We start from the raw sequence: 25102 nt of genomic DNA, 5'->3' as shown, positions 1-25102 counted from the left end.
TCTTCAGAACCTTTCTAAAGAAGGGTCTAGGCCCGAAACGTCAGCCTTCCTCTCCTCTGATGCTGCTTGGACTGCTGTGTTCATCCAGCTCTACACCTTGTTATCTCAGATTCTCCAGCATCTGCAGTTCCTACTATCTCTGAAACAATTTTAACCCCTTATAAACCACCTAATCTATACATCCCTGAACACTATGGGCAATTTAGCATGGCCAATCCACCTAGCCTGCACTACTTTGGACATTTGGAGGAAACCGGAGCACCCGGAGGAAACCCGCGCAGATATGGGGAGAATGTGAAACTCCACACACGGAAAACGTTGCCCCTCAGGTCCCTTTTAAATCTTTCCCCCCACCTTAAACCTATGCCCTCTAGTTTCAAACTCGCCCACCCTAGGGAAAAGGTCTTTGATATTCACCTCATCTATGCCACTCATAATTTTAGAAATGTAAGTTGTTATTGATTTTCTGATCCTTAACTGAACTGACGCCCCCTCACCCCAGTGTAAACATGGGCCAAACTTGTTCTCAGGCTTTACAGAATTAGTTCACCTTGGGTACAGGAGGTACTGGAATACTAAAACTAGTCTGAATGCCCAGTTAAAATCAGCCAATTCCCACTGCTGATCACAAGCTTTCTTCAAAGTGTGCCCAGTGCTCAAAAACAGGACTGGGGCTCAGTTATGACAGAGTGCTAATGGCAGGAGCGCTTGTGAAAATAGACCCAAAAAGAATTTTAGAACTCTCAAGCTTATGTTCAAATCCCACTGAATCTCTAACCTCCTGTAGCACTACAACCAGCCAGGATGTCACATCTACTCTAATTCTGCCTCTTGCGTATACCTGCTTTACTTTGTTCTACTGATAACCATGCCTCAGCTCTAGTCTACCGAATTCCCTTCCTAAACACGCACTCTCTTCCTTCAAAATGTTCCCGAAAATACATCTCTCTGACCGAAGCTTTTGTCAGCCACCTTTCATTTAACTCCATTCCCCCTTTTTTTGGATTATGCTCTTGTGAAGTGTCTTGTTTTATTTTGTTAAAGAGACAGCACTAATGTAAGGTGATGTTACTATCTTCAAGTAAAGGACAGAAGATATGAAGTAACTCCAGCACCTCATATTTCTGAAGCACTAAGAACAATCCGAGAGACACTTCTTGAGGAAAGCAGAGGAGGGTGAGCAAAGATGCTGCTGACAAACTGATTTACAACATCTTATCCTGCTCAACACAATTTCCTGTAAAGCTTAACCACAGTCTCCCTTCTGAGAACATAGTGACAAGACTCATCACAAAACTGCAGTCTTCTGACTACACACAGCTTGGTTGGCTATACATATATAGACCGATTGCCCATATGCATATACACCCATTTGTTATAACCATTTAAAAAATCTGCAGTGTATAATCCCTTCTTGGTGGGAAGTTGTTTTTAAGACATTTTAATATTTGAACATGGTTCCCATTACTGTTACTGTATCAATAAAACAGGACGGTTCATTTTTAGTTCAAGAGTTTTACTCATCTATAATTCAGAAAAATTCTTGGAAGAAAGTTCCAGTGTTATTTTAGTTCTATTTCACAATTATGTACAATACCGAAATATTATGTTCCCACGCCTGTGCTCCTCTTCTCCTCACTTGAAGTCACGCAACTTTCAAGTAAAGAGAAAAGTACTGGGCAACTTGTCTTAATATAGATCTGTCAAACTATCCTATACCCGATTGAGATACGTTATACAAGATTATTCCTTTGATTTATTTTCCCTTTTCCAAAAGTGTAGTTAACTACCTAACACCTCAGTATAATTTAGATTAAGAACTAATTGGCATGGGGAAAGCTAGTTCAAATGCACACAACTCTGCAACACAAATATAAGAGATATTGCTTTGGCTTTTAAACTTACTAAATGTAGTGATGATGCATTAGCAGTACTTCATTTATTCTTTTGATTTCTTTCCTGGGTTGTCACAATTCAGGTAAACCCCAGCCGCCATGAGGGGATGACAATGGGGTGACTCCTTCTTGAAATATTGTGTCACAACTGAGCTGCATTTAGACTCAATACGTTTGAAGGTTACTAAACCACTCGTTATGTTTTGATGCTAATCCAACAATGTATATGATCGGTTTTATGCAGCTTTTGGATTTGATTTAGCTCAATTTTGCAAGTTATCAGGCATAATTTGAAACAGCTCACGATGCAGCTCTACAAACATAATGCCCTCACTTATGATAAATAGGTTATGAGAATCCATCAATTCCTGGACATTTTGGTACCTAAATTAACTCGCAACTTTTGAAAACACGAAAATCATGAAAACTCTTACCTACAAATAAAACTAAAATCCATTTGCTTCTAGGTCAAACAGCCCATTAGAAATTAATCTTACCTGATGTGCACATGTTAAGAAGCAAGGAAAAGTTGAAACTAGTCACTCTGCAGGCTTTTGTTTGGGAAGTTATGAAAGAAGGCAGGAGTGGGTGGTGAAAGGCAGAACAAGAACAAAACACCAAAGCTCACCTGTGATATTTCCAGGCAAGGTAGCTTGCCGACCTGTGCTCCGGTGAAACCATACACCGAATTTGCGCTCACTTTCAGGGCAAGTTGACGACCATCAAGAACCTTTTGTTTGAATGGGTCCGTCTCTTTCTTTAGTTCTGCCTTTGCCCTTGAATTGGGAGGGGATAGAATGACATTGGAAGCATTTTACTTCATTGGCCAGAGTATAAATACCCTTCTAACTCTGGCCCATCATTGAATCAAATCCCAGATCAGCAAGCTGTAAATGTTACCCATTCTATTTGGGCAGATCATTATACAATAAGGTACTGTATGTCTCCAACACATCAAAATGTGCCATTTACAGCATAATTGAATGTCCTATAAAATCGCCCAAGGAGCCAGCAAAATGACTGGTATGGTTAAAAAACTCAACCTTGCGCAAGGTATTGGTATAACAATTTGAGAGGGGCACAGATGCTGATTCGTCCCTCACCAGACGTAGGCAATTCTTGAGCCAAGCACTTGACATTCATGTCTGGTGCAAAATATACTAATTCTTTTCACAATAACTACTACCTCATGAATTCTCTGCCCAAAGACAGATCAGACCCACAGCACCGTGACCTCCAACACAGACACAGGCAGGTCCCTAATCCACTATAGCCAGAATGGAGACTGAATGCTATGTTGTTAGCAACAATCTGATTCACATTGACCCCCCCTAAATACTCAAATTGCCATGGCAATGCAGGTTGTAATCCTCAGTAGTGATACAGGCTTCAATTTTCTTTCCATCATGTGCTGACCAGGAGTCTCTCCCACTCTTACCATATGCATTGGCATATGTTGGAAGTATTCACATGCTAATACTCAGTCTATTTGGCCACAATATGACGGTACTTCCTGGGTGGGTCTTAACTGTGGAATTTCGGCTTCAGAGGCGGGGTACTATCACCATGCCACAAGACCTTCACCTCAGTAACAAAGATAAAAATCTGTGACTAACATAGGACAATGAGCAAGTCATTCAGCTTCCCAAAGCTGTTCCACCAGCCAATGATATCATGACTGATTTGTGAGCTGATAATGTAGACACATCTTTGTCCCATATCACTAACTTCCTCTGCCTAACAAAAATCTATCAAGCCTAATTTGAAAATGAGAAATTGATCTCACATCAATTGATTTTTGTCAAAAGAGTCTGAAACTTCTACCACCCTTTATGTAAAAAGTGTTTCATACTTTCACTCCCAAAAGAGCTGCCTCCAAAGTTTAGATAACGTCCCATAGTCCTGGGCATCTAAAACTGCGGGAATACTTTCTGTACACCACATCTATTTCCCTTAACATTCTCAAAACTTGGATCAAATCACATCTTGACCTTCCAAATTCCAGGGAATACAACTTTAGCTTGAGCAATCTCTCCTCATAATTCATCCTTTAGAGTCTAGGAATCATTCTGATAAATCTGCATTTTGGTTTCTCCAACATGAGTATGTTGCAGGTACATAACTGTTCACTGCAATCTCTATAGGATGGTCTAATCAGGGCTTTGTACAGCTGAAGCGTGACTTCTACCTCTTTCTATTCCAGCTGTTCATGTACAAAAGCCAGATTCCATTAGGTTTTCCCAGTATCTGTCTGTGACAATTTAATTTAGTTTGTTAATTTTTTTCCCCACTTTATCTCGCCCCAGCCAACTCTAATCTTGAGCAGTACTCTCCGCCTCGTGACCCAGGATAGGTACACTCCTCCCAACACAGTTTATGCATAGCTGCTTGCCTCAAGTACTTACTCGTGCTAAATCAACTACCAGGAGGGATACAAGATTAATGTGGTTTCAGCTAGGGAGGCACACCATGCTAATGCACAAAAGGAGTGCCAGATATAACGTCTTCACACCAGCTCCTTCCCTACATGAGAGTCTTAGCTATCTTTAGATCAAAACTTAGGATAAAATTAAGATTGGGCAAATGCAGGATAATGAAGAAAGCCAGCATGGATTAGCTAAGGGCAAACTGTGTCTAAACAACCTGGGAGTTTTTTTTAAAAGCAAAGTAACAGAAAGGGCCATGCGGGGTAATAATGTTGATGTAGTGTACATGGATTTCCAAAAGGCATTTGATAAAGTGTTGCACAACAGACTCATGAGCAAAGTTTGATCTCACTGAATAACAGGGACAGTAGCAACATGGATATGAAACAGTGAAACAGAGAAAATAGGTGGAGTAGGCCATTCAGCCCTTGGAGTCTGGTCTGCTATTCAACAGGATCATTTCTATGGCACAGAATTCCACAGGTTCACCACTTTCTGGGTGAAGAAATTTATCCTCATTTCAGTTCCAAATGGCGTTCCCCATATCCTTGAGCTGTGACCGCTGGTTCCAGACTTTCCAGTCATCTAAAACACCCTTCCTGCGTTTAGCCCGTCTAATCCTGAGTATGGAGGGAAAGAAGGAAGTGGCACTAGGTGAAATTATTCCTTCAGAGAACTAGTGCAGACATGATGGACTGAATGGCCTCTTTCTGTGCTGTGATACTGAGAGAATACTGGCCATCCTAAACCACATGTTTCACATTCTCACCATTCAAGGGACGGCATAATTAACAGAGGCTTGAAATAAGTTTCCAATTTATAGCATCAGCAAGGAAAGTTTTATGGAACATTAGAGATGGTTATGAAATAAGGTAGAATTGCAATTAAAATGAAGTTTGATGTAGTAAACCCAACTAATAAACTGCAGTTTTCATTTCCTGTCTATGGTGATTTTGTTTATTTAATTGCACTTATTTATTCATTTAGTCTCACTGCCATGCTCTCTCTCTAGGATGTTACAATTTCTCTCTTTTAATAATTACTCAAAGTTCTTAGGAAATTTTCTCAAGAATCTGCTACCACCACACATCATAAAAATAGAAGGAAGAATAATCTATAAACCCCCTGAACCTGATCCATCATTTGATATAATCATAGCTGACCTTTTACCTCAATTTCACTTTCCGGAGTATCCAGATATTCCTTAATTCTCTTACCAACCAAAAATCTCTCTTGGTCTTGAACATGTTCAACAACTGAACATTCACAGCCATCATGGATAGATAATTCCAATTGAAAAAAATCTTTCAGAATATTAATCTTAAATGGTTGGCCTCTTATCCTGACTCCTAACCTAGACTTGGCAGCCAAGGCAAATACTGGCAATTCTGTCAAACATTCTTAAAGCATTTTATTCAATGGGATCACTGCTCATTCTTCTAAACTTCAAGGAACAAAGGCCCATTCTATTCAACCTCTCCCATACTGATCCTTTCCTCCTAGGAATCAATCTTCTCTTTCAGGCAGTGCATTCTAGATTGCAATTCAGCACAAAAAACAAATCCCTGAACATGCCTCTAGCTCTTTTGTCAATTGCCTAGGCCAATAAAAGTAAAATTTGACCAAGTTCGTCATTTATTAACAGAATTTCCATCACTCCCAGTTCCAACAAAGTTCAATAATTACAGCTGATGAATTAACAAATACTATTCCAACTAACTAAAATCACTATACTCACTTTTTCCTTGCAGATAGAAGATTTTCCAAGATTTCTGGAAGTAAACCTTTTCGCACTGAAGCTTTGACAAATTGGTCGCCTGTTGGAGTCTTAATGAATTGGTCTGAAGAAAAACTTGAAAGGGAAAAGGTAGAGGGTTGAGGATAAAGCCAAAAATAAGAAGAAACGTCTTTCAGTAAGGAAAGTGAACCCCTACTATTTGCTACCAATCCACGTGTATTGGTTACACCAGCTAGGATTCCAAAGCTTCTAATATACTTATGACTTTGAGATTAAAAAGACATAGCAAGTTGAATGCACTGCTCAGTGTTCCAATGTCTTACCTGAAGAATACATGACTTGCAGCGCAGCTGAAAAAGATACACTAGTTTTAATCTGGTCTTTAACAAATTAGCCATTTTCAGAGAGCACAGCATAATGGGATACAGCAACCTAAGACTGTACATTCTGATATACCTTCTAGCCATCAAGGAAGAGTGTGGGCATGCAGGGGGCCAGCAGAAGTGGACTGGGTGTTGGAGTGTGGGGAGACAGGAACTGGAAGAGAACTGGAGGGTCGGGGGGGGAAGAAGGGAGTGAGATATGAGAGTGAGAGGGCCTGTGAGTGGGGGCAGGTGAGCGAGGGGTTAGAGGCGGGAGACAGTCAAAGGGGAGTGGCCAGGTGTTGGGGGGGCAGGTGTGGGGGGATGGGTGTGGGTGGGAGGAGGATGGGGAAGGGCGGGAGGAGTAGCAGGTGGGAGAGAGCCAGCAGGGCGGGTGGGGGAGAGGGACATGGAGAGCAGGGTGTGGGGAGAGGATGTGGAAAAGAGAGAATGGGGCTAGAGAAAAGGAGAGACAGCAAATTTCACCTGATTCTAATTAGATTAGCAGACTAGATGGTTCAGCAATAATGTTCCTACACCAACTAAGATTGTAACTTGATCACTTGAACAATCATTGCCTAAACATAAAATGCAACATACAAATTTTTGAAAAGCCACGCAACTCACTTGTACTTCTCCACAGCACCTGGTTTCAGCAGTGTTGTGTAACAGAGGTTATGTGCCATCATTATAGATGGATACAGTGAGGAAAAATCCAGAGTTGCAATGGGGACATCATAGTACCTGTTGGGGTAGAAAACAAAAATGACTCTTCGTGAAATTCAGAATGGTATGGAGTCTTTAAAACACAAACTTCCATAGTATAGAAGGGGAATAAGTGAGAGACACCCTGTTCAATATACTCTCCAGCAGAATACAAGTCAAGGGCAAAGCCATACATTGTATATGAGTTACAGAAAGAAAGAATACGTAACATTTATTTAATGCTTCAAAATGAAAAAAATATTAAGGCATGCACGACATGGAAGAAACATTACTTTGAATCCATCCTTGGCCTTATGAAGATGAGGCACATGAATTACAATGGTCAGCAACAATTCACTTGACATCACCTATGGAATAGCATATTTACAGCTCCCACCGTAGCTCAGTTGGTGACAGCTCAGACACAGTTCAGTATAGTTTCAAATTCAACATTGGTTCAAGTACATTTACAGATAAGGTAAAGTGATGCAACTGGCCTAAGTATTTGCCCCCAGCCCTCACCAAATTTCCTTTGATATTACCTTCTAAACATGCAACCTGCACCATCTAAAAAGGACAAAGGAAGCAGATGCATATAAGCACCACCACCTGCAAGTTGCTCCGCAAACCACATATTCTGACTAGGAACAATATCGCAGTTTAGAGTCATTAAATGAAAACCCTCAGATTCACTTCCTAATAGCACAGTGAAAGTACCTACACCACATGGAACACAGCAGGCCAAGGCACAGCTCATCACCATCTTCTCAAATGCAATTATGGATGGGTAACAAATACTGGTCTAACCAGTGACGCTCCTATCCCATAAAAGAATAAAAAACAAGAAACTTCTTATCTTCATGCAAAATGGCACACTCCAGTGGAGATCACTCTTTAATAACGCATGCAAGCAAAAGGGATAAGTGATTTTAAAATTCACGGTCAAGAATCCAAATGGGGCAATGGTACAGGAGGCCGCATGAGTAAGAGTACAAAAATAAAAATCATTGAATAATTGAATTGTTAAGTTTCAGAAAAATTTTGAGCTTCCCTCAAATAAAATGAGCTCCATGGCAAATGTATACCATAATATGGTAGTCTTTAATTCCCAGTAGAGGCAAATGCCATCTATTAATATTAGTTAGTAACTAGAAAGCTCAAGTTTGTACATATTCCTTTTTGTTCTCTTTTTGCATTGAAGCTATTGATTAAGAAAAAGATCACAGGAAGGCAGTTACACAGGAAATGTATTTTCCTAGTCACATCATTTACTCAAAGTTCTTAGCCCAAGGGGAAAAGAACATTCCATCTGCACAGACAACCGATTAAAGAGCTAGTGAGTGTTCTGTGCAGACAAACAATTAAAAAGTCATTAAAAAGAAGCTGCTGGAATTAAATGGAGAACAGTAGTGTAATTAAGAGATCATTCACCAACAATGAGGAGATGCCAAAACATGGCTTTAAAAGGTTGAAGATTACAAACAGAAAAGACTAAAGGAGGTCATGTTGGAAAAAGTAGAGGTACGCAGCTAAGTAATGTGCTGGGATTCCAATGCAGAATCACCCCATGTTCAACCAAGTGGCAGACTACTTCAAACATTGAATAACCTAGCCTTTACCCTTTAACTGGCTCAATGACAGTGGCGCCAGTGTAGTCCTCTCCACCCTCTGTTTTGACCACAGGCATCACCAGATCATGCTTCATTGCCTAGAAACAAAATTAAGATTAATACAGCATCACATTTTGCAACTCTTTTTCAAACAGTTGCTGTATTCTTTGGCCTGAAAAATCATGGGATGAGTTCACAGGAACCTGCATTATTTTTGCATCTTCATAACCTTGCACCTGCATGAAATGTCTAAATACATGATTTTTTTTGTAACTCTATTTGCAACCTGGTCATCTTAACATTACTAAAACAGCTTGAAGGATTTACCTTCTCAGCCTCTCCTGTCACCTGAAGGGTAAACCACCAACAGTTGTCTATGTCTAATGAGACCGCCTATGGTTTAGTAAGACAATGGCAACTTTACCTATTTTTACAACTGCTGTATTTCTACAGTACTTCCTCACTGATTTGATAGGCATTTTATCAATCTAAGTTTAATACTGAGTCACAGAGTTATCAGAATAGATACCAAAGTAAATTAAAGAGGTAAATTTTAAGCATCTTAGAGGAGGAAAGATAGGGAGGGAATTCCAGAGTTTTGGGCCTAGGGAACTGTAGGCACATTCACAAATGATATATTGAATGAAAGCAGGGCTGTTCAAGAGAACAGACTTGAAGGAATGCAGAGATTTTGGAGGATTGTAGGAGATTATAGATAGAGTATCAAGGCCATGGAGAGATTTGAAAACCAGGATGAGAAATTTAAAATTGAGGCTTTGTCAAACTGAAAAGTCAGTGTAAGTCAGTGTCACGAAGCAGAGCTCAACACTTCTCTGATAATTAAAACCAAAACCCGTGGAGAAGCTCGCCTCACCTCGTAATCTGTTAAAAGAAATGTGAAAAGTGGTATAACCTGCCTCTCGTCTCCCAATCTGTTACAAAGGAGAAGTGAATTAAAATAAACTCCTGACAGTCACTCCACAATCAACAAATAACAATTTATTTATCTAACTCTAACAGTTAACAAATAAACTGAACTACTAACAACCCAAACAATTCCTCCCTTAACTACTAACTATTCCCAAATAAAACAAAATTCTAATGGTCTGCTGTTCCAATAAAAACAAGTCCCACTTATGTAAACCAAAATTAAAAAGTAAATTAAAATTTAATCTCTTGAAATTACAGCCAGGATACATCTTCCAGAATGTTTTTTGCCTTCTCCACTGTCCTCCAGTCAGGAATGCCTTTCTCCATCGAATTCGTGTGTCAGGAATATTAGCTAAGAATGCCGCTATACTTTTAGTTTAGATGATGGTTTTCTGACAGCTTAGAGATTTCTGTGAGAGCCAGTGAGTTTCTATACAGATGGAAGTTCACACTCACACCGATTTTCAAATGTCCTCTTCTTTTATACCCTTGGTGACCTATTAATTTCTTATAATAGGATTGGTTCTAGGTTGTCAAAACCATCAGATTTAAATTTAATTGGGTTTTAGTATGTAGGGCCGAGTTCAAATTAATTGGCTAAAATTCAAAAACGTGTTGTCTTGGTAAAAATGCTGCTTTGCCTGCTAACAGTACACCTGCAGACAATTTTTTTTAAAAATAAAACATCTTTTAAAGGGATCACACACTCTTTCCCCCCATCATTTTACAAACATCAAATACTCTAACATCCTGCCTTCAAATCCAAAAATACTATACCCAATTTTGCAACATCAGCAAACAACAGAGTTGATGGGTGAACAAGGATGAGTGAGTTACGACGTAAGCAGCAAAAGTTTATCTAAACTCATGCTTTGTAGAATGAAAGGTGGGAGGCTAGTCAAGACAGCATTGCAATAGCCAAGTCTAGAGTTAACAAAGACACAGAGGTAGCTTCCACCAGCAGATGAAATGAGACAAGGCAGATTTGGGCAATCCTGCAAAACCGGAAATAGATGAACTTGGTGAAATAATGAATATATAGTTACAAGTTCAGCAATTTAATCAGTTGAAAATATTGCTCTTCCAGTCCTAGATGTCAGTCAAATTGTGAGACAAGTTGGAGACAGTGGAAGGATCAAGAGAGATGGTGGTGAAGTCAATTTAGATGTCATCTATACATATATCCATCCTGATTTTCTGTTTTGGAATAGTATCACCAAAGGGCAGCAGGTAGATATCAATTACAAAGGGGTCAAGGGACTCCAGGAAACAGCATGGAAGCAGAAAGAAAGACCATGTCAGTTGATTAGTTGAGTTTGACAAGTTTGTAAAGGAACGAAACATGGACAATCAAACCCAGCTAGATGATAGATGAAAAAAGAGTTGAAGCAGGATTGTGTTGTTAGCCGTGCTAAAGACTATGGACAGCTTAAGAAGGATTGACAAATTCCTCTATTTTAGTACGTCAAGGCTGCTAGTGCTGAGTAATAGCACAGTTCCCAGTTTTGCTCCTTGGTTCAGCATTAAGCTAGTTGCCAATTACTGATTCCATAATTATATTTGAATAACCAATCTTATAAAAGCATATCCTACCGCACCAAATTGAATTCATTTACAGCCAAAAAGCAATGGGATATTCTTTCATTAGTCTGCACTGAATTTATACTCTGACTTCGGAGATGAAAGTCGCTGTATCAACCAGCGCCTAGCAGATTTATTTCTACCATACCTACAATTAGAATACTTAGCCAATTTCACCATGTCAAAATAACAGTTGCCATAGTTAACATTCTTCCCTCCAAATATAAAAACAATTGTTCAATTACTGCTGGGAACTAGAAATTGGAGAAGTTGTGTGCCATGCAGAAGTTGTGTCATATCCACTGAACAATCTGCAGCTAACCAAAGACAATTTCTAAAAAATCAACCTGGTTCTGACCTGTCGGAGCAACTGAGAGACCACTTTGATTTGCTGTCCTCTTGAGAGGAGATAGGATAGGGGTACTCCTGTCACTCTGGCCATTTCCATATAGTTAATTACACACATCAATTTCTCCAACAGCCGCAGGGGCAGGTAAGCATCCTTTAGGCAGTAGACAGCTAATCGCCTTCGTGTTTGCTCATTACCATTCTAAAGCAAACAGAACAATGGTCAGAAGATGGGCATGGTAGAGAACAAAAGACAAAGGAAAAATGTTACAAAGGAAGAGAGAATATGTGATACATGCTGTACAGATGAGGGAACTATCTACACAGTAAATTTCACATTTTAGACGATTTAAAGTTGGTCCAGAATCACTTCAAGTAAAATAGATTAAATTACAATTAAATATTCTTTCCAATTTAGCGAAAATCTAAAACCAAGCTGATAACTCAACTGAAAAATCAGCCTTTAATCAACAAAATAGATAAAAATGTTTTAGAAAGGTTCACAATTGCGTATCTACATGGTATGCAGAACGTTTCTCACTTATTGTAACACTTTTTCTCTGTTGCTTAACTGTGATTGCTATGTGATGCAAGACATCCAGGCATATACGGTTTGTATGCAAGTTTTCATGTGACTGGAAGTAGGATACCACAAGCTCCTCTTCAGGCAAAATATTTAAAGGTTGGATCTCAACAAACCATAGATGCCACTTATCTCTTAATAGTTTTCCAGTCATGAGTCTATCACTAGCAGCTCGGTAAAGAAATAGCTTTAAAAGGTAATAAATCTATTGGGATGAATGCTGGAACATTTTTTATAAAGTTATCTGAAATGATCTCTGACACTGATCTGTTCTGAAACTGAGTTAGTTAGCTAGTTAGGAACTCTGCTCTCTCCTGAACCTCCCAATATTGCAAGATTCAATAAATTCAAGAATCAAGTTAACCTGCAAAGAAAGTACCACATCTTTTCCCCTACTCAGCAACATATACATCCAGCTACTGGATACCTGCAGGTCTGTGATGATTGAGTGCTGAACGTCTTCCTTCTGCTCCTGCAGGAAATGGAAACTCACTGCATTCAGTGTGTATGATCGCAGTTTGTAATCTCGTAGTAACACCTAACCAAAACAAAAGCTACACAAGTTAACTCTAATACATAAAGAAATCATCAGTAATTCACAATTAGAAACAGCTTGTTTTGAAGTGTAGTTGCTGGTATTTTATTAGCAGCATCAGTAATGAGATGAATGTCAAGTTACTTGACTTATTTTTTGGTGATGTTTATAGAGGAATGGTTGGTTAGGACACTGGGATAATTCAATTATTTGAACAGTGCCTTGGTACCTTCTGAGGTCAGAATATACCTCAGCTTCATGTCTGATTTGAAAGATGCTACCTTCAACAATGCAGCACTCTGTCAACACTGCACTGAAGTGTCTGTAGATTATAATTACAGTTCAGGCCCTGTACTGCTTTTAAAAGCAGGAAACAGGCCATTCAGATTCTCAAGTCTGCTCTGGAATTAAAAATGCGAGAGAAACTGCATCCCAACTGCTCAATGGTCTCGTCTCAAGAGGAGATCATTTCCCTAAGAGGGAGCAGCTACCCTATTGAATCTAGCAATTATTTTAAACTCCTTGACTGGATCACCAAATAATTGCCTGTATTCAAGGGTCGACATTTATGCTACCTGACCTCATAATGTAATTTTTTAGACTAAGGCATAATTCTGGTGAAACTGTATTCTCCCCTTTTCCTATTTCTTACCCCCAATTCGACACACAGATAGAGTATGAGCCAAGGCTCTGAAGCATCAGTTCCTCACTTCTGAACTACGATTTCTTTGAAATAAAGGCCAACAATCCAACAGCTATTGATTATTTTTGGAATCTGCTTCCTTTGTTTATTTCTCCAGAACTTCTAGTCTTGCACCATTAAGAAAATATTCCCATTTTTCTTGCTTAAAGACAAGTGGATGACCTTGTACTTCCCCACATTGTACTAGTTCTGTTACAGTTTGCCTATTCACTCTATCTTTGTCCCTTTCTAATTTCCTTCTCAAATCCACACATTTACCATACCTCAAATGTTTAGAGTTATCTGCAAACTTGGACATATGATTATCTATTCCTTCATCCTTGTCATTAATATGGTGAAAAGCTTGTGGCACCAATACAGGTCTCTGGAGAACATGGCTTGTCTCATCCTACCAATCAAAAAACATTTAATTGATACTCTATCTCCCAGCCCACAACCAACTATCAAACTCAGATCACATAGGTGCCTTGAATTCAACATTCTCTCAATGTTGGTCTGAAGTGTTATGTTATCAAATGTTTTCTGGAAGTCCATGTAGAACGAGCCAGTGATCTTAGAAAAATCCATGCTAAATCTAGTATCTCAACAGCAGGCAAACAAATAAATCATTAATAAACACAATTTATCGTGGAAGTGGATTTGTCACGATGATTAATGCTGCAAAACATTCACTTAGTAGTATTACACACCTGCAGGAGATCAAACTGTATTCTTCCCTCAATATTGATCACTTTATGCTCTCTGCGGCCCATCTGTCGGGACTGAAATGAGGAATCCCGGATTACAGACTTAATGGTGGGAATACGACTCAGGAATGGAAAAGTCATCACCTGAAAAATTACGTAAGTTAGTCTTATTGTTTCAAGATGGCTGTAATTCATAAAGGATAGCCAAAAGAATAGTATTGGTGCATTTGCGTTCTTTACTGTGTGCAGTTAGAAACATAGAAAATAGTTGCAGGCCATTCGGCCCTTCGAGCCACCAATATGATCATGGCTGATCATGCAATCTCACTTTCTCTCCGTACCCCTTGATCCCTTTAGCCATAAGGGCCACGTCCAGCTACCTCTTGAATATGTCTAATGAACTGGCCCAACAGCTTCCTGTGGGGGAGAATTCCACAGGTTCGCAACACTGAGTGAAGAAATTCTTCCTCATCTCCGTCCCTGAATAGCCTACCTCTCGTTCTTAGACTGTGATCCCAAAGTTCTGGATTTCCCCAACATGAGAACATTCATTCCGCAACTAGCCTGACCAGTCCCATCAGGCATTTATATGTTTCTATGGGATCCCTCCTCATTCTTCTAAATTCCAGCAAGTACAAACCCAATCAATCCAGTCTTGCTTCATCTGTCAGCCCTGCCATCCCAGGAATCACTCTGGTGAACCTTCGCTGGATTCCCTCATTAGCAAGAATGTCCTTCCTCAGACTAGGAGACCAAAACTGCACACAATACTGAAGGTAAGGCCTGTATAACTGCAGCCAGACATCCTCACTCTTATAGCCAAATCCGTTCAAATCCACACGAAGGCCAGCATACCATTAGTTTTCCTCAATGCCTGCTGCACCTGCATGCCAACCTTCAGTGACTGTTCTACCATGACATCCAAGTCGCGTTGCACCTCACCTTCTCCTAAAGTGCCAGCATTCAGAGAATAATCTACCTTCCCGTTTTTGCAAATAAAGTGGATAACCTCACATTTATCCACATTATATTGCATTTACCAAGTAGTTGTCCACTCAGCCAATTTGACCAAGTCACTTTGCAGCCTCTGAGCATGCTCCTCACAGCACACATTGGCAACCAGCTTAGTGCCATTTGCAAATTTGGATATATTACATTCAATTCTATTGCCCCAAGCATTAATGTTAGATTTTAACCAATGACTGAATCCTGTTATTCTAAGACTAAAAGTTTTGTTCTTTCAATTGCAATCTGACTGACCTCAGAGACAGCAAGAGTACAATTTAGCATGCAACAGAAATGTTTCACCTCTTCACTTTCTTTCCTTACAAAATAAATTTTGGTGAAGGATATCTGAATGGCTTAATTAGCAGAACTATACAGGACCTGTGTGATTTCAATTCATGTTTACCATATTAGCAACACCACTTTTGAGCTCATCCTTAAAGATCAAAAGCTGAACTCTGCTCAGAATTAGCCATTTGGATTAGCCAGCAGACTACTGATTCATTGCTGTCTAACCTACCTGGTGGCGCATCCATTAAATTTCTAATCTCAATCTAAAAAGACATTCAAAATCCAGTCAAAAGACAAGATTCACCTGGTTGGACAGTCACTTCTACAGAATCACAGAATGATTCAACACAGAAAACCATGACTCAACCCAAAGTGCATGTGCCAGCTCTTTAGTAAAGTGCTCTATCCATATGATCCTGCAATTTTTTTCACAAAATTTTATCGAACGCTCTTGTGAACATGCTTCTAACATCCCTTTAGACAGCGCATTCCAGATCACAACAACTAGCCATGTACAAAGTTTGCTCACATTAATGGGTACTTTTGGAAGTAACTATTTTTGTCTCTTCCAGTTACCAATCCTACTGCTACTGGAAATGGCCTCTCCACATTTATTCTTTTTGGAACCCCTCAGGACTTTGAGCACCTCTTTCAAATCTCCTCTTAACTTCCTCTGTTCTAAGGAGAGCAATCCCAGCCTCTCCATCTTCTCCACCCTGGTACATTTCAGGAGATCCGTCCCACAGTCTTCAAAGAATCGTCCATGTTTTTTTTTTAAGAATAACAATGGCAGAGACTTAGGTGGCTATCCTCTCTCAACTATCCAGAGTGAGAGGTATGAGAAAGAAAACTGAGGCCTTCTTGTTTACATGAAATATACTGCACAGAAGTGGTCATATAGCCCACCTGTTGCACACTGGTGTTTGTACTCCACTCCATCCAGGTTACCTCAGCTAACCCGATCAGTATAATTTCCTACACCTGTTTCCTTGTGCGTTTATCCAGTTTATCCCTAAATTATTTATCTCAGAGCTCGTTTAATGCCTTGAGAAAGTGTCACTGGTCTGAGAAGATATAACTAACAAACAAACAAACAAACAATGACTACCCGAAAACAGGTCTTCAACTTTCTTCCTATTTGATACTTTCATTATATTATAATTGGAAACAAGTACAAAAAAAAATTCCACTTATGTACAAGCAATGTCAAGTTCACTGAGTAGTCTAAGAATCAAAGAACAAGACATTGTACTGTAGCTCATCTAACAATAAATGTTAGCAAAGGTATACACTTTTTAAAGTTAAGCAAGGGAGAAGAACATGCAGAGCAAGGAGACAGAACTTTCAACATTGATAATCAGTAATCCCATGAACAACGGTGATCAATTCCACCTTTCAATGTTGAAGTTGTATCAAATATCATTTACATTTGTATTTATTTCAGCCAGGCTCCGAAAAGCCTATTTTCAATGGCTATATTCAACTCCCTTATCCAAGTGGCAGCACAGCAGCAGTATTAGATGTGAAACAACAGCTGTTACAAAACCAAGAAAGCCTGACTTGCAACGCAAAATCAAAACGTTTATATAAGATTCTCATGTGAAACCCCTATAAACAAACAAAAACAGTAAATTTGTCTATAATGGACTGTTATATTTACCTTGAGTGTTTGCGCCCGGTTAATCAGATAAGGTAAGTCAAAGTTCTGAATGTTGTATCCAGTAATTATGTCAGGGTCAGCCACTCTGATAAACTCTGACCAAGCCTAGAAAGATTGTTAATTTTAATAAGCTTTTGTAATATATACGTAAATAACAATTATTCCAAATTGCAAAACCAACAGAGAATAATCAAAGAGCAGAATACTACAGATGCTGTAAATATGAAATAAAAGCAGAAAATCTTGGGAAAAACTCAGCAGGTTAGCTAAGCATCTATGTGGAGAGAAGAGAGTTAGCATTTCAGGTCTATGACCTTTCACCAAAGCATTGTTTCTCTCTCTTCCCATACGCTACCTAACATGTTGAGATTTTTTTTTCTTCTGTAATCTTCTGTAAAACAAAAGATTACACATGCTGGAATTTGTGAAACAAAAACAATGTATTCAAAATACCAAAAATCGAACAGAACACCTGGGGAGAAGAGAGACAAATTAATGTTTCAGAAAATGCTCAGGACTCTTCCCCAAAATGCTCTTAAGGTTGATTGGGTTGAGCGTGGCTGTTCGGACATTTCACAACTGAGATCGAGAGGTTTTTTGTTCAGTTATGAAAAGGATATGGAACTAAAACAGGTGAGTAGAATTTAGAAACAGATCAGTCGCGATCTAATTCAGCTAAACAACGCTAAAGGCTCAAGGAGTTTAATGGTCCACTAATGTCCCTATTCTTGTTCAGTCTTTCTAGCATTTTCTGCTTTTGTTGTACATAACAACAACTCGCTGAAGGCTGTGTTCAGCAGACTACCACTGACAGCAAGGTTGAGATCAACAACTAGTCCAGTGTCAGAGCATGTATGTGACCCTTTCCATGCCAAATTGTACTGGATTATAAGTCAACCAGTCAAATATAGAGAAATACACATGACTGTTATTACAAAAGCATTCAGGAATTTGAGTCATTTGTGCTGCTGTACGAACGCAGAATGGTCTCTATTTAAAACTGTTATCTCAAACGACGAAAGGCACCAGATACACATCTGGACGGATTACTGCGGAGGCTGGTGATATTGAAAAGTCATTTCAAAAGTATGGTGCTATTTTGTGTTAGCACGTGGGTACAATTTTTTAAACAGGAGATTTCAATCAACAGGAAGGTCAGGGACAGATAGAGTCACCAAACCACCTGACTTGCACAGCACAGGTCATCTTGCTGAACTGTTTCTCAGCTGGGGAATAAGAGGTGTCCCTGGAGCCTAACAGAAGAGTGAAAATAACTCAAACCCACTAAAGCATGGTACTGTATAGTAACGCTGAAGTGACCTCACAGTGAAAGTAACCTATCAGGTTAACAAATGAAAGACCATGAAGCAGACAGTAATTATAAAACTTTCGGTTAAATTAACTTTTTTTTAATATATTCTTGTTTTACATAGAATTTCACAGGTCAGAATCATGCCATTAAACCCACTGGTAACTGACTGGTCCATGTCAGTTTAGACTCCAAATAAACCAACTCCCACACTACTTTAACTCACCATAACAGCATTAACCTTTTTTTCCTTATCTCCCAGTGTTTATCCAGCTTCCCTTTAAAGGCAGCAATGCCATTCACCTCAATCACTCTATGTGGTAGCAAGTTCCACATTCTCAATGACCACAGTGCTGGCATTTGGATCCACAGGAACCAACCAGCAAGGTAGGAGCTTACTCCTGCACAGAAGTCTGAACAGGGAACAGCAAGCTTCTAACCACAAAGGACATCAAATCTAAAGTTAACAACCCTGAGCACAACCTTTCACTCCGGCAGTAAAGTGTGGCAACTTCCAACGGATGCCAAAGGACAGTCAGCAGAAGTAGGAAGCCTCTTTATGTCCCCAACCCACCTGAATTCAAACCAGGTGAAACTAGAACTTGTGTAGTTCTACATCACACCGAATGCTGTTTAGCTGTTAAGTCATTCGAGTAATTCTTGATTCAAATTTAAAAAGTGGAAGAACAGCGTAAACTTTACTTATTCTTAACTAGACCTCAAAGTCAGTTCTCGTTTCCATAGAAAAAGCAATGTGTTCACTAACCTTCCTTGCCTTTTGAATCAATATGAATTTCTGAGATGTTAGAAGCGGTGCAAATTATTATGGAAGCTGTAAGAAAACAAGTTGCTAGGGGTGAAGCCATAGCTTCAAAATTATTCTTCTCCATTTTGTGATTTTATACCTGAAGATGGCCAAAATGAGCAAGGTTACATTTTCTGAAGAAGGGTCTAGGCCCGAAACGTCAGCTTCCCTGCTCCTCTGATGCCGCTTGGCCTGCTGTGTTCATCCAGCTCTACACCTTGTTATCTAAGGTTACATTTATTGCCTATACTTTACTAAGTGTTTATGAGGCCAGTTCAGCAGTTGACCGTGTAGTTTAGATAGTGTCCATGTGCAGGTGAAACCGGGCACGGATGGAAGATTTCCTTCCTTGAAGAAAATTCGTGAAGAATCCAACAACCTTCATGGCCACATTTTACTTGCAGTGATGGAACACAATTTACTAGATCTACTGAGTTCAATTTCACTACTTGCCATGGTGAGATTTGAATTCACATTCTCTAGATTGTTGGTCCACAGCTACAACTACTTTATTACCACATAGCCTGCCATTCCACACCCCCTGTTGTTAGTCACTAACAGTCCCCATTAACAACTACTCACCCTCCCAGCCTGATCGTTAGCAACTCCTTTGTCTGTCTAATTGTCTCTCTCTCTCTTTGGGTTCTATCCTATCATTTACTCCCTACCCCACCCACCTCCCTATTTTCTGCATATAAACTGACGTTTTCCCACCCACTATCAGTTCTGAGGAAGGGTCATCGGACCTGAAACATTAACTCTGTTTTTTCCTTCACAGATGCTGCCAGACCTGCTGAGCTTTTCCAGCAACTTCATTTTTGTTCCTGATTTACAGCATCCGCAGTTCTTTCGGTTTTTATTATATTAACATGCATTCTGAAGCAAGAAAAAGTCACAGAAATAAAAATATACTGACCACCAAGAAAGAGGCCAGTTTTTCCCCCCTCCCCCAAATGGAACAAAAGTGCCAAGGGTGAGGTTGTGTACACTCAGTGAAGCATAGAACACCTCCCCCATCAAGTAATTATGACTGATTATCATACTGGCTGGTTAGGTCTAAAAGTGGAGCAATTTGAGACACAAAACCGCAAAAATAAAAAAGTATTTTTACATAAATTTATCTCTTTGTTCAAGAATGCACACCATTAAAATCTGCCTCTTGGGGGACTAATCAGTTCTCCATCATTACAATTTTAAAAAATACATGTTATCAAGAAAACTTTAAGTGCAAATCTCATTCTGCAGGACAGTACCAAAGTTAAAAAGAGCAAAACATGCAAGTCCCCTCCATCCACTACCATCTCAGGGCTTTGAAGGTAAAGACATCACCAGCTGCAGTATTAACTCACAAATACCAGGTTCAACACACAGCTTTTCTAGATTAGCTATAACTGCTCTGCTCTTTAGAGTGTCAGCTGTGATAGCTCATTCTTGTTAGAGGCACAAGTTAGTGGGTTTAAGTCTCAATCCAATGACCTGAGCACAGAATTCAGGCCAACAGACCTGTGCAGTGTTGAGGACAGGCTGCATTGTTACAGGTGTGGCTTTCTGGATAATGGGCCAAACTGAAGCCACTGTCTACTAGATGTAAAAGATTCCACAGCATTCCTCAGTATTCCAATACTTTATCCCATTGTGTTCAAAGAAGGGCAGGGGGCTTCTCCCCAGTGTGGCAAGATTTAAGTCTCAGTCACTTCTGATAATTATCTCATTGCTGTCTGTGGAAGCTGTTCTGCTCATTTTCTTCACAGGACACAGATGCGATAGATAGGAAAAAACTTTTTCCATTCATAAAGGAATCAATAAACAGGATGCACAGACTGAAGGTAAAGGGAGGTGGTTTAGAAATGATATAAGGAAGAAAGGTACTGGGTTCCTAGAACTCACTGAATGAAGGGGTGTTGGGGCATCACATTTAATAAGTACTTAGATGATCCCTTGAGGTGCCATAGCATACAAGGCTACAGTCAAAGTGCTGGAAAATGGGACAAAAGTAGATAGGTCCTTGATGACTGATACAGATACAGTGAACCAAAGGATCTCTTTCCATGCTGTAAAACTTTATGACTCTATGTCAGTTGCTGCAATTCAAAAGTTAATCACTTTGGAATACGATGAGGCACCATAATATCGCAAGTATCAATCTATTTATCCTTTCAGAGAAAATGCTGCTAGGAATTCATGCTGCTAGCCAGTGACACTTGCTGGAAAGTCCACATGTGGTCATAAGATGATGTGAGGTAGCTAAGAGGATTATGATAACTCGTAATAATAATGGCTGCTAGGACAGTACGATTTAGCTGATGCTTTGGAAACTGTGCTACAGTGGAAGTCAAGGCCTTTGCAGGAAAAGTGGAGATAATTAAACCAAAACTGTGCCATTTGTTTATATAATTAAATTTACAGCAGTTAGATGAGAGTTACTTTATGATTTCAGCAATAACAGTTTAAAGAAAGCAGGAACTCAATCCTCAAGAGGGGAAACTCCATCTTGGGGCCTGGCCCAAAAGAATCATATTCATCACAGAAATGTAAAATATGAAAAAAATCTTCAAAGACTCAGTTCTCCAATCCTGACGCTGCACAAGTACATAAGCCCCACATTCTCCCACCTCAGTACCAATACCTTTAGCAGCTCATTCTCCTTCTCAAAGCACAGGACCTGTGACCCTACAATGCTAGCACAAGGCCAAAGGGTGAAGACATTACGGATGAAGGGATCCTTTTCGCCCTGTCGCAGCATCATGTTAGCAATCTGTATTACAGGGTCTTTGTCAGCCTCTGGAAAAACACCTTAAAAAAAAAAGCAAGCAAAAATTTAAACAGGAACAACTATATTATTTGCTGCTTTTTATTAAATCCATAAAGAGAAACAAGAGCAAGCAATTCAATCTGCAAGGCATGTATTTTCTTAATAGGTCCTTAAATTTTTCTTGGATTCTCACAAATTACCTGACTATGCGCTTCAAGAGATGGAACAGCAGTATAGCAATCCATAGTGATGGAGAGTGCTGCGATGGAGAGGCTATTTCTGCTTGTAGCTACAACTGCCAGGAGATTCACTGTCAAAGTATGCCACACTAGCCTGAACTGCATCACTCTCTCACATCCTCTGTGCCTGGCTGCCCGTAACCTGTGATATCTGTCATCCAACCACACCCAAGATCTTTCTGCTGTCTTCACCTTTCCTCCCTAGAAATGAAATAACTTTTCAGCTCAAATCAGATGGCTGAAACACGTTCCTTTCTGGACGTCACTTTTGAGGTCTTTTTGCTCATGCAGAGATGCATCTGCATTACAAGAGCAGCAGACCGTACGCCTTCTCAGGCCTGCTCCAACACTCAAGAGGTGATGCCAAAACTTCGATCTCAACACTTTCCTATCATATGCCCATATCGCAGTTATTGCCCTGACAGTCCAAATATAAATAAAAATCCTACAACAGTATTATTGAAAGATGCTGACTGATGGATAAGGGATCAGCCTTCAAGCAAGTTTACACACACTGTGTCAGTGCATCAATGCGCTGGCAAATGCTTAGGAGAAAATCAAATGCTTTTCCCATCAGCTGTACTGTGGTCCACATCACACAGGGACCACAGAAAATTGAAAAAGGATCCAGGGAAGGGATTGGACATAAAGTTTTTAAAGTGAGTGGAGGCAGATATAGGGGAGACGTCAGAGGTAGGTTCTTAACTCAGAGTGGTAGAGGCGTGGAATGCATTGCCAGAGAGGGTAGTGGAGTCGGCCTCATTAGGGGCATTTAGGCGGCTATTAGATAGGCATATGGATGATAGTATAAGGTAGGGGTGGAGGTTAGATAGACTTTAGGATTAGGATAAAAGTTTGGCACAACATCATGGGCCGAAGGGCCTGTACTGTGCTGTACTGTTCTATGCTCTATGTTCTATAACTCCAATTTTTTAAGCTTCCCACCTTTTATCTTTTATTTTGTCCCTTTCTAACACAAGAACCATTTTACACTTTTTTTAAATCAGGGAAAGTTGCACATAACAGAAGCAATCCATATGAACACAACGAAACAAACTCCCCAGGAGAGGCAGACTCTCTACATGCAAATTTTTTTTTGCTACATGCTGCATATCAAACAAAGCCTCTGTTCTACTCATAAGAGTATTTCTTGGTAAAGGCACAAACAGAGTTTATTCAGCGCAGGCTTGGGGACCGCTTTGCAGAACACCTACGCTCGGTTCGCAATAAACAACTGCACCTCCCAGTCGCAAAACATTTCAACTCCCCCTCCCATTCCTCAGACGACATGTCCATCCTGGGACTCCTGCAGTGCCACAACGATGCCACCCGAAGGTTGCAGGAACAGCAACTCATATTCCGCTTGGGAACCCTGCAGCCCAATGGTATCAATGTGGATTTCACAAGCTTCAAAATCTCCCCTCCCCCTACCGCATCCCAAAACCAGCCCAGCTCGTTCCTGCCTCCCTAACCTGTTCTTCCTCCCACCTATCCCCTCCTCCCACCTCAAGCCGCACCCCCACTTCCTACCTACTAACCTCATCCCGCCCCCTTGACCTGTCCGTCCTCCCTGGGCTGACCTATCTCCTCCCTACCTCCCCACCTACACTCACCTTTACTGGCTCCATCCCCACCTTTTTGACCTGTCTGGTTCCTCTCCACCTATCTTCTCCTCTATCCATCTTCTATCCGCCTCCCCCTCTCTTCCTATTTATTTCAGAACCCCCTTCCCCTCCCCCATTTCTGATGAAGGGTCTAGGCCCGAAACGTCAGCCTTACTGCTCCTATGATGCTGCTTGGCCTGCTGTGTTCATCCAGCTCTGCACCTTGTTGTCTCTTTTATTCAGCCCTGTGTGTCTGTGTCTGTGCCAGTTCTTTGTTGTAGAAATTTAAAAAGTTACTGGGACAATGGGTTTAATTCCATGACCTGACCTTCCTCCTTCTCAGTCATTCAAATGTGTATTCAAAAGTACTTAGTCATACAGATCAGATTCTCTCAGGTTCAAACCAAGTATGCGCTGAGTGAGTGGATCTCGTCAGGATGGTGTTCAGAGATAGGGATGAAGGACTACAACTGGTCACATTGGCACTGGATCTGGGCCGATTGGGAATGGAAAATCCGTTAAGATTCCCATTTCTCACCTATGCTGCAAACTGCACTTTAGTGAACGTAAGGTGGGTAAGGGCTTCAGAATGCTTCTGACTCTCCCAAGTGTACCTTCCAGCATACAGTGTCTCGGTTTACACACAAAGAAAGGTCACATCAGCACTCGTGGACCACTGATGCACATGACAGTATGAAACAAGGGAAGGAAATTCAGGGGTAAAGCACATTTCAGAACATATATATGGAATTTTTTTCACGAATGAGTTCATTTTAGCACGTGGACAAAAATACATGACTGTTTTCACGCTGATCCCAATCTTGGAAATCATTTTAAATGAGCTTCTAAACAAAATAACAAAAATTTTATTGTAGGTTTTATTAAACGTACCCTTCCTGCCGGCACACTCTATGTCAAAGCTCAACACTCGAAGTGGAGGGATTTTCTGCCATTCTCCTTCAGCGGGGTGACTGATAAAGTCCGTCCAGGCAACATCCACCTCAATCTGCGCCAGTGTTACCTATGTGGTATAGCAGGAATAAAAACTATTCAATTTACAAATGTAATGCTCAATGTGCAATATTTCCTTTGAACTTAATTTCAGGATTCAAGAATCACTGCCAAAGCCAGTATTGGCTACCCATGCTGAACTGCCACAAAGACACTGAGAGGCTGCTACCTTCTTAAACAACTGCAGTCCATATGGTCAGAGATAGTAGGAACTGCAGATGCTGGAGAATCCGAGACAACAAGGTGCAGGGCTGGATGAACACAGCAGGCCAAGCAGCATCATAGGAGCAGAAAGGCTGACGTTTTGGGCCTAGACCCTTCATC

The 25102-nt window shown here is 40.3% G+C and overlaps 1 protein-coding gene across 3 annotated transcripts in view; it reads right to left on the bottom strand.

Moving 5' to 3' along the window:
* Positions 1–25102, bottom strand: part of pold1 (polymerase (DNA directed), delta 1, catalytic subunit) — a 121721-nt gene that overhangs the window by 62725 nt on the left and 33894 nt on the right. For all 3 annotated transcript variants that reach the window (XM_048617467.1, XM_048617466.1, XM_048617468.1), the window contains exons 8-17: positions 24659–24788; positions 21799–21965; positions 17059–17163; positions 14106–14246; positions 12606–12716; positions 11606–11797; positions 8746–8834; positions 7049–7165; positions 6060–6173; positions 2524–2671 (exon numbers count right to left, since the gene is read on the bottom strand). In XM_048617467.1, the coding sequence (XP_048473424.1) occupies positions 2524–2671; positions 6060–6173; positions 7049–7165; positions 8746–8834; positions 11606–11797; positions 12606–12716; positions 14106–14246; positions 17059–17163; positions 21799–21965; positions 24659–24788 (1314 nt within the window). The remainder of the gene's footprint in view (positions 1–2523; positions 2672–6059; positions 6174–7048; positions 7166–8745; positions 8835–11605; positions 11798–12605; positions 12717–14105; positions 14247–17058; positions 17164–21798; positions 21966–24658; positions 24789–25102) is intronic.

This window comes from Rhincodon typus, chromosome 37 (assembly GCF_021869965.1).
Source record: "Rhincodon typus isolate 14 chromosome 37, sRhiTyp1.1, whole genome shotgun sequence".
NCBI lineage: Eukaryota > Metazoa > Chordata > Chondrichthyes > Orectolobiformes > Rhincodontidae > Rhincodon > Rhincodon typus.
This window is presented reverse-complemented; position numbering and strand designations above follow the sequence as displayed.